This window comes from Oryzias melastigma, linkage group LG20 (assembly GCF_002922805.2).
Source record: "Oryzias melastigma strain HK-1 linkage group LG20, ASM292280v2, whole genome shotgun sequence".
Lineage (NCBI taxonomy): Eukaryota > Metazoa > Chordata > Actinopteri > Beloniformes > Adrianichthyidae > Oryzias > Oryzias melastigma.
Genome location: NC_050531.1, coordinates 22,521,640 through 22,531,657, shown reverse-complemented (window position 1 = coordinate 22,531,657; position 10,018 = coordinate 22,521,640). Strand labels below are relative to the sequence as shown.

General features: G+C 41.2%; 2 protein-coding genes across 2 annotated transcripts in view; one reads left to right on the top strand and one right to left on the bottom strand.

The window, feature by feature from the left end:
- LOC112150983 overlaps positions 1–970 on the bottom strand; it is a 4,317-nt gene extending 3,347 nt beyond the window's left edge. Inside the window, exon 1 of the mRNA XM_036217472.1 lies at positions 904–970. Within this exon, the coding sequence (XP_036073365.1) occupies positions 904–955 (52 nt within the window). The 5' untranslated portion in view covers positions 956–970. The remainder of the gene's footprint in view (positions 1–903) is intronic.
- A 1,837-nt stretch (positions 971–2,807) lies between these two features.
- xylb (xylulokinase homolog (H. influenzae)) overlaps positions 2,808–10,018 on the top strand; it is an 8,499-nt gene continuing 1,288 nt past the window's right edge. Inside the window, exons 1-17 of the mRNA XM_024280174.2 lie at positions 2,808–2,933; positions 4,256–4,338; positions 4,423–4,492; positions 4,747–4,827; positions 5,593–5,679; positions 5,748–5,876; positions 5,950–6,015; positions 6,095–6,167; positions 6,233–6,351; positions 7,139–7,220; positions 7,869–7,909; positions 7,977–8,092; positions 8,164–8,279; positions 8,349–8,422; positions 9,233–9,329; positions 9,422–9,480; positions 9,560–9,647. Of these exons, the coding sequence (XP_024135942.1) occupies positions 2,817–2,933; positions 4,256–4,338; positions 4,423–4,492; positions 4,747–4,827; positions 5,593–5,679; positions 5,748–5,876; positions 5,950–6,015; positions 6,095–6,167; positions 6,233–6,351; positions 7,139–7,220; positions 7,869–7,909; positions 7,977–8,092; positions 8,164–8,279; positions 8,349–8,422; positions 9,233–9,329; positions 9,422–9,480; positions 9,560–9,647 (1,498 nt within the window). The 5' untranslated portion in view covers positions 2,808–2,816. The remainder of the gene's footprint in view (positions 2,934–4,255; positions 4,339–4,422; positions 4,493–4,746; positions 4,828–5,592; positions 5,680–5,747; positions 5,877–5,949; positions 6,016–6,094; positions 6,168–6,232; positions 6,352–7,138; positions 7,221–7,868; positions 7,910–7,976; positions 8,093–8,163; positions 8,280–8,348; positions 8,423–9,232; positions 9,330–9,421; positions 9,481–9,559; positions 9,648–10,018) is intronic.

The following is a 10,018-nucleotide window of genomic DNA, read 5'->3' as shown; positions in this document are numbered from 1 at the left end:
TTTTAACATAAATATGAATAATAAAAAGGCAAGAATCTTATTCCAGAATAAATCAACTTGAAGTTTAAATAAGTTTCAATATTTTATTCTCCATAAAGATATATTTTGTCAAAATTCTACAAGATAGAAATAAGAACAAGATAATAATAATAATCAATAATCAATTTAATTTCATGACCCTCAAGGACACTGTACATAGCAATTAAAATAGAACATCGGAGAGGTAACATTGAGCCATTAATAACAATAAAATAAAATGATCTGTAGGGGTGAGTATAATTACCCGGTGGGCCGGATCCGGCCCCCAGGCCTTGACCTTGACAAGTGATATAAAACATAACTGCATTTACATGCATATATTTTAAAAACATCTGTATTTGACATCATTTTTCATGTATCCAGGAACAAAAGGTTGAAGGTAAACTAGGCTAGGCTTTGACTAGGCTTTCTTGCATTTTAATTCAAATAAATTAAAGGGCATATTAATGTACAGCTGTCAAATGTAAAATTAGTTTAAAATTGCTATAAATGGAAAAATAGCACTTCTATATTTCAGTTGTTGTAAATATTTTTAAACTAAATCCAAATACTACATAAAATAAAAATAAAGTAAATTCTGACTAATAGTTAATTTTCTGTTTCTAGATCTGAGGAGAACATCTGACTCTTTTTCTGTGGAGTAAAAAGGTCACATGACCTTTCCAAACATCCAGGTACTCTTCTGTATTTTTTTCCAAACAGCTCCCATGTATTTTGTATATATTTTATAACTCAAACACTTCGTAAACAGAAGGACACCAGAGCGGAAAACACAACAGATCAAATCCAAACTAAAAACATGCTTTACAACAAAAAAGTTTAAGCTAAAAACTGCCAAAAACAGAGTCAACAGTGTCATTTTACCGTGCAGTAGCTTCTCTCGACCGCTCAAGTGGTTGCAGCAGGAGCAGGACATCCTGTTGGCAGCGCTGCAGGCATCTCCAGCCCTGTTATCTCAGCAGAATGAAGCTCTGCTTCTGCAGCAGACGTCCTCATGCAGCCAGCAGGCTGAAATCTCAGAGTCCAGCTGGAGTTTAAATGTTCCTGGGTCAGGCAGGTATCTGGAGCCACTGAAACTTCTGCTTTTTTTCTGACACCAGTGCAAACAGTTTCAAACGCCCCTTTTCCTGCTCACACAAACGCACCGTTTGTTTAACAAAAGAGGAACCCAATCTGACGCACAACCCTCCTGTTTGCAGCAGAGTCTGCGTGGAGAACCAGAAGATCCAGAGAAAAATTAAAGGACACTTTCGCTTCCTCCTTGAAGCTGGTTTGAAAACAAACGTGATGGAGTCAATCCAGTTCAGCAGGTAACCACTAGTGAGGGTCGTTACATAAAAGCAAATGTTAAAGGGAAACCAAACCCTGAATTAACTTTTTTGTCTGTTGATCTCTATAAACAAGACTTTAAAAGTCCTGTCTGTTGGTCATAGCCAAATGTTTGGCAAATTGAAATAAAACTGTTTAATTCTTCAAAATATAGTCAAAAACCATCTGTGTGCTGCCCCCTACAGGTTAAATTGAGGTATTACAGTTGAATTTTGTGATTGGTCAAACCATGTAAGTTTCAGAAGTCTGACGTCATGATCTGCAGCTCCAGTAGTAGGCATGTTTGAGATCCCCTGGCGCTGCGCAGATCGCCTGGATTGCGGTGCATGTTGGTTAGCTTCTTGCACTGACGTCAAATGTGCGCCGTCACGAAGTATCGCGAGAAAGGGGCGGGTTCAAGGTGCCTTCCTAAGCCAGCGCAGCCTTTCTCCGCCCCCTCTAGCAGCAGCTTAGTCTCGCCAAAGATGCAGGCGAGGCGCCTGGGGATCTCAAACACACCTATTGATAACAGTCCAGCCCACAAGCCCCGCCCCTCTGACTGGATTTTCAAATTTTGGCAGTGGGTGGAGTCAGCCTCCAACTTCCTGGTTTGGTTACTCTTTAAAGCCCAAACAATTCTTGATTTAAAGCCTTTGTATTAATTTGAAACCTGCAGAAGCCGATTTTAGAACATGAGGAGAAAAATCCCATTCTTTCGTTTAGGTCATGCTTTGATCCGCCCTCCAGGTAAATTCTTATTTTCTTCGTCAACACAAACAATATTAAACAGTTCCTGGCCGATATGACAAATACTTGCCCAACATTTTGCTCTGTAATCTTTGCTGGTGAAGTAAGTAAGAAGAACAAAACAGAATGTGGGTATCATGACGAACACATAAATAACACTGACACAATGTGGCTTTTAACTTTTAATTGGAGGTCATTGTATAGTTTTCATGAGCAGTTTGTAGTTCTCTGCTTTTGTAGTTCTCAAAAATTAGAACATAAAACACGGAGAAAAAGAATTAGACCACTTAGCAGCAGTATTCTTTTATATGCAATAAATTTAAAAACAAAAATCACTCTTTTTCCGTTTATTTATTTTCATTAAATACTATCGATTCCAATAGCCATTTGCCATTGCTTGTTCTAGTTTTTAAAGTAATTTACAGTCTATAGCTAATTACACATGATAGCAATGCTTACACACACATATATATAGTCAACATAGTGACTGGATTTGCGACATCAATATACTTATTTAATTATAAAAAAATAAACATGAGAAAAACAAATGATGTAATAAAATTTGATTAAGATTTAGAAATTAAATGGCATGTTTACATATTTAAAAGTATCAGTACCAGCTATACTAGCCCATTGTTACTCAATATTACTCTAATATCAAAATATGAAGTGTCTCATACTGCTATTTAGCAGTAAATGAATATGATAAACCTCTCACGCGCATGCGTAGTACCAGGTGTCTCCCACATGCTCCGCCCCCGTTTGAACTGCGCGTCCCTTTGATCATGGCTTCTCCGGACAGTACTCTCTACCTGGGCATCGACGTCAGCACGCAGCAGGTAAACTCACGCCTTACCGGCTCGTGAAGGCACTCTGCGCACGCGCAGAACGTGGTAGTAGTTGTCAAATGTTGTTAGTTTGTTTTCATGCACCTGAGCGTCGCGTGCGCTTCAGTGCTGGTCCTGAACTTTGGCCCCGCGTGCGTCGATACGGATGCAGAGGAGGAGTCCGGCTGCGTCCGAATGGTGTAGTTAAAAAATCAAAGGAACCGTCATGCGTCCTCATTCTGTTCATCTTTAAGAAAACCAAAGGAGAGGAGACAGGGAAGATCCGAACAGAAAAAGAGACTCCATCTTTCCTGCAGAGACGTAAACGACGGATGTGACGTCACTTTGTAGTTCATGGCAAATATAAACTTACTAACGGCACATTGTCGATTTATTATTATTTCAAACCAAGTTTCATTTGCACAAATGCAGAATTAAAAAAAAACGCCTATTCATTTTTTGGGGTTGTACAACTGAACTCCATCAATTTTATAGTACCATCAAAAGGATCCATACCACCAATAAGCGTACCATATAGTTGAACTTACCTTACTACTTTTCTCTCGTCTATTTTTTCTAACTATTGCTTCTTTTTTGTAACTTATATACATTAATTTTTATTTCACCCGCTGTAATTATTCTATGTTGGAATATTATCATTATTACTTTGTTTTGGATGCATTTGTCTAATTATTCTGTAAATCTGTATTCAATAAAGCTTAAAAAATACTAATGGCACATGTGTCAAAGTCAAGGCTCAAGGGTGATCCGGCCCTCCGAGTAATTCTATTTTTTTCAGCTACATGTTAGCTGTTTTGGTTAACCTAATTTTTTTTTTTGCTTTGTTTTATAGGCTAATTTGGCAATTAGCTAATATTTTAGCTGGCTAACAGCCTCAGCGTTTTCAGCTTCAGCGTTTTTAGGTATCAATTTCAGCATGTTCAGTGGCCAAATTCAGCTTCCAGCATTCACACTAGAATTATCACCTCTAATGCTATATATCTAGTTCATAATTATGTTAAAAAGTTACGGTTTTAAAGTTTTAAAATGTAGTTTTAGAGTGTTCAATGAATGTTTATCCTGTTCGGCCCGTGACCTGAGGTGTGTTTTGGATTTTGGACCCTTTTATGATTCAATTTGACATACCATTGCTACACATCAATCTGGATCTTACTGTTAAAAAATTAAATGTTCTACTTCAGAAATGATTGGTCACATTAGTTAAGGGAATTCACCTCACCACAGCTTTGGATCTGCAGAGGCAAACTCATTGTGAAGACCTGTCAGGTGAGCACCTCCATCTTTTCTGACCTCCTGCTTGTTTGTCTTTAAAGCTGAAGGCCGTGGTCATAGATGGAGATCTGCGTGTGGTTCATCGAAGCGCCGTGCAGTTTGACTCCGAGCTGCCAGAGTTTAGGTGACGGGCTTTTACTTTGAAGGGTCTCGGCTGGGCTCTACGGTTAATACTGAGTCAGAATGTTTTTTTTGTTTTTGTTTTCAGGACTGAGGGAGGGGTACACATCCACGCCGACCGGCTGACGGTCACCTCACCTGTGCTAATGTGGGTCAAGGTGAGACACATTTTGATTCAGGGCATTTATTAACTCTTTAACAACTGAGGCGTTGCCGGTGACGCTTAAACACAAAATGAATCTACTGGAATTATGGTGTTAACGGATGAACAGTTACAGTAAATCAAAAAACATAAACACTAGAGCTCCAATGTTAAAGGGTTAACTTCCAGATCACGTCTGAGGTTGTCTCAAGGCACACTTGGAGGCTCTTACAAAGATTAAATAACAGCTTTTTGTTTGTTTGCCTTTAGGCTTTGGACCTGCTGCTGGACAAAATGAAGGGGGCGGGCCTTGACTTCTCTCGTGTTGCAGCGCTGTCTGGCAGCGGTCAGGTGAACTGTCAGAGCACGAATGCAATTACAATAGTGCTGCCACAAACGATTATTTTATTAGTCGACTAATCCCCCATTATTTTTTCAGATTAGTCGACTAATTGTGTCATGAGCAAACTGGATGTAAAGCACAAATCTTAACCATCGTGAGCTTTAAACTAACTAAAAACGAGATATATAGCATTACCTACAGTAATACTCATGTGAATGCTGTAAGCTGAATTTGCCAACTGAAGTTGCAAGTGCTAATAGTGGAAGATGCTGAAAATGATAGCTTAAAATCGCTGAAGCTGGTAGCTGAAATCACTGAAGCTGAAAGCTGAAAATGCTGAAGCTGATGGGCAGCTAAAATATTAGTTAAATGCCAAATTGGTCTAAAAAACTGAAAAAAGCCAAAATTAGCCAAAGTAGCTAGCATGTAGCTGAAATATTAGCTAAATTCCAAAATAGCCTAAAAAACTTAATAAGTGCCAATATAGTTCAAAAAGCTAGCAGAATGCTAATATCATTTTCAACTTTACTACACTTCGACTCCATGTAATATAAAGTAACGACTAATCGACTATTTAATTAGTTGTTAACTAATTTGATAGTCGATCAGTCGACTAATTGTTGCAGCCCTAAATTGCAATAAATTCTTGTATCGATTCCATGAAGTTTGATGAGTTTCTTGTGGAAAAAATCTGCAGTGACTCACCAGTATGAGTTACTGTGGTGAAGTCACAGGTGTCATTGGTCGTGTAACTCCTTCTTTTTCTCCTGCAGCAACATGGCAGTGTGTTCTGGAAGAAGGGAGCCTCTGAGACCCTGAAGCAGCTCCAGCCCGACCAGAGCCTCCACCAGCTGCTGCAGGTGTGGAGAACATCAGTTCTAACATCGTTTGGAGCAAAGATGAAATGTTGGTGGTGATGCGTTCACAGGACAGCTTCTCTGTGCGGGACAGTCCCGTCTGGATGGACTCCAGCAGTACTCAGCAGTGTCAGGACCTGCAGGCTGCAGCAGGGGGCGCCCTCAGACTGGCAGAGATCACTGGCTCCAGAGCCTACGAGGTCCCCCACCCAGCTGTCATCTGCTCCATGTTCTTTCCTCTTGTGTCTAAACATTTTCCGTGTTTGGATGCAGCGCTTCACTGGAAACCAAATTGCCAAAGTCTGCGCGAGTCAACCGAACGCCTTTCAGGACACGGAGGTCAGAGCTGCACCTGCTGCACCTGTTGCCCCGCCCACTGGCACGGCCGTGCGCCCTGACCTGTCTGCATGTGTTTCAGAGGATCTCACTGGTCAGCAGCTTTGCGGCATCGCTCTTTCTTGGGGGTTACGCGGCCATTGACCACAGTGATGGTACTTCCTGTCATTGTCCACCCCAACCCCCCCATGCTGCTCAGCTGATTACTGGACTGTTCCAGGTTGTGGGATGAATCTGTTGGACATCCGGAGTAAAAAATGGTCTGAGGTCTGTCTGAGAGCCACCGCCCCTCATCTGGACCGACTTCTGGGGGAGCCTCGGCCCTCGACGGCTGTATTGGTGAGTAGAGGTGGAACAAAATATCGGTATGGCGAACTATCGCGACATTTCAACTCGAGAACGATTACCAGTTTTTAATCTGTTCCATAACATGATAGCCTAAAAGTCCACCAGGAGACGCCTTTCATGAACGTGACAGTGAAATGTTAGTTAGTTTGTCCTTTATTTTGAACCACACATATTAAATCATAAAAACAAGAAAACAACAAAGGAAAATGTTATATAAATTATAAATGAAATAAAACACCTCAATATGTAGTTCTAAATGGAGTAGGAAGAAGTTAAAAACTACCCCCTAACAATATATCTTACGTTTAATCTTCAGTAAATTATTTCAAAAACGGGCATCAAGTACCCTATTTTTCTTCCCATCAAACGTCTGTACATATAATCATACACTCACAAGATCTATCTATACGCAAACAGGTAAATGTAAAGATGCTGTGGCGCTGGGGTGTCACACTCAATCGCCTAAGGGGCCAAAATCCAAAACACACCTCATGTCACGGGTCGAACAGGATAGCTGAAAACGCTGAAGATAAAACCAAGCTAAAGTATGAGCTAAATAACAAATTAGCCTAAAAGACAAAAAAAAAATGTGAGTTAGTAAAACAGCTTGCATGTGGCTGAAAAAATAGCTGAACTTCAAAATAGGCTAATAATTAATGGGAACAACAGCTTAAATTAGCCAAAACAGCTAGCATGTAGCTGAAGTATTTACTGGTTGATGTGCTTTAGACTGGTCCAAATAGTGCTGGTTTAAACTTACCTGTTCACGTTGTTTCAGGGTCCAGTCTCTCCTTATTATGTACATCGATATGGTTTCAGTGAAAGCTGCAGGGTGGTAGCTTTTACCGGAGACAACCCAGGTAAGAACCACAAATACATCTGAACTTTCAAGTTTTGCATTAATTGGTAAAAACAAAGTATGGAAAATTGTAGCTGTGACGACAGATTTGATTGATAGGCTCTGGGAAAGTTCTGGAAAGTATAATATGACACAATTGTTTGTAGATAATAACAATATCCTTCATGTTTCTCTATAAAGAGATGCTGCTCTGTAAGGAGGAGCTTCTGTACGTGTTTGTCATTTCCAAGTAGAGATTCTGTCATTTAACATGAGGAAAAAAATGTCTTTATTTATTTATTGTTTATTTGATAGGGACAAATACAAAAGAACATAGATCCTTGCATTGAAACAATCTGATGCTTGTATCACAGTGTTTATAGCTGTGGCTAATTCACAACACCTGTCCCTATGGAGCTTTTACTGAAAAAGTTAAACAGTGATAAGAAAATACAAAGAGTAACACACTAAAAACTGTAGAAATTCATTAATGTCACAGATATCTGCACCTGGATGGTGTAACTGTACCTCCTTATTTTAATATGAGAGCAGAGAGGCCTGGAATGGTTGGTTACTCACAGCAGGATCAACTTCTCTGGGATGTGTTGATCTTCTTCTGATGTTGTCTGAGTGGATTGCGATGATGAAGAGTGCTCTGTGTCATCCGCAGCATCTCTGGCAGGGATGAGGCTCCAGCAGGGCGACGTAGCTGTAAGTGTCTCTGCCCTGCGCCCTGGTGATGTCTCCACTGTGACAGTGAGAGTGTGCTTGTCTGCAGGTGAGTCTGGGAACCAGTGACACCGTGTTCCTGTGGCTCCAGGAGCCCCGCCCAGCCCTGGAGGGCCACATCCTGTGCAGCCCGGTGGACTCGCAGGCCTACATGGCTCTGCTGTGGTACACGCTCGTGCACCGGCAGCTCAGGTGAGAGGGTTGGAGGATTTGCTGACGGGTCCGTTCATCCACAGCTTCAAGAACGGTTCTCTGACCCGGGAACGGATCAGGAACGAGTGTGCTGGAGGATCATGGGAAACCTTTTCTGCTGCTCTGAAAGAGACCCCCCTCGGAAATCATGGAAACATCGGTGAGGCTTAGGTTCCCTCCTCGCTGCCTCATCCTCTTCACAGTCTGACTGTTGGCGGCGTGTTTGCAGGCTTTTATTTTGACACCATGGAGATCACACCTGCAGCAGTGGGCGTTTATCGCTTTGACTCGGACGACTCTGAGGTCTGTTTGTCTTTATGTTTGCTTATCGTGTGTCTACACCAGAGGTGTCAGACTCAATCGCTCAGGGGGCCAGAATCAAAAACACACCTTAGGTCGCGGGATGAACAGGATAAACATTTATTGAACTCTCTAAAACTACATTTTTAAAACTTTAAAACTGTAACTTTTTAACTTAATTATGAAATAGATCTATAGCATTACCTGTGATAATGCTAGTGTGAATGCTGTAAGCTGAATTTGGCTGCTGAAAATGCTGAAGCTGATAGCTGAAAATGCTGAAATTGATAGCTGAAAAGCTGAAAGTAATAGCTGAAAAACATTCGAGCTGATAGCCAGCTAAAATATTACCTAAATGCCAAATTAGCCTAAAAAACTTTGGCTTGCCAAAACAGCCAGCATGTAGGAAAAGAAAATGGCTAAACTTTAAAATAGCCTAAAACATGGGGAAAAAGGCCTAAATTAGCCACAAATGCTAGCATGTAAATATTTGCTGAACTGCAAAATAGCCTAAAAAATTGAAAAAAGCTTAAATTTGCCAAAAAAGCTTGCATGTAGCTGAAATATTAGCTATACAACAAAACAACCTGAAAAACTATGAAAAGCCTTAATTAGCCAACACAGCTAGTGTGTAAATATTAGCTAAACTCAAAAATAGCCTAAATCTTAGTAAATGTCAAAATAGTCCAAAAATCTAGCAGAATGTTAATTTTTACGACTTTTAAACAGTAACTCTTTAACATAATTATGAATAATAAAATACAGGAGTATTATTCCAGAATAAACCTTAAACCTGCCTCACCTCTCCCCCAGGTGTCCTCTTGGAGCCCCCAGGTGGAGGTGCGGGCTCTGGTGGAGGGTCAGTTTCTGTCCAGGAGGCTTCACGCTGAGAAGCTGGGATATTCCATCAGTAAGAACCCAAAGTGCTGCAGTTTCATGACCAAACACTAGGCTGCTGGGGATGAAGAAGTAATACTGGAAACTTATCCTGGACCCTTTTAGTTCCAGGAACCAGAGTTCTGGCAACAGGAGGAGCTTCATCCAACAGGGAGATTCTGCAGGTCTGTGTGTTGTTGAAGATGGAGTCTTCCTCCTTCACAGTGCTGCTGTGAGCTTCCTGTTGTCTGATTGGTCCCTCAGGTTCTGTCTGACGTCTTCAACGCGCCGGTTTACAGCATTGACCTTTCCGACTCCGCTTGCCTGGGATCTGCCTACAGAGCTCTGCACGGTACCACTCAAGGGCTTCACGCCGCCCTCGGCCGGCGCCATCAAGCAACCACTTCCACTGAAGCTCCAGTGTCTTTGATTTACTGTAACCCTTCAACCGTTAACACGATAATTCCAGTAGATTGTGAAGGAGAAAGCGGCATGAGCCGCTTTCTCCTTCACAATCTACTGGAATTATCGTGTTAACGGTTGAAAAGTTACGGTAAGTTAAAGATTTTGTGTTTAAACGTCACCGGCGACGCCTCAGCTGTTAAAGGGTTAAGCACAAGAATATAATGGTTGCTAGCTAGCAAGTTTCCCATGTTTCTGTTTGGACTGATGTGCTGTAATGTGATTGGTTGATGACATGTGGACCGCCCCCCCTCCTCTGAT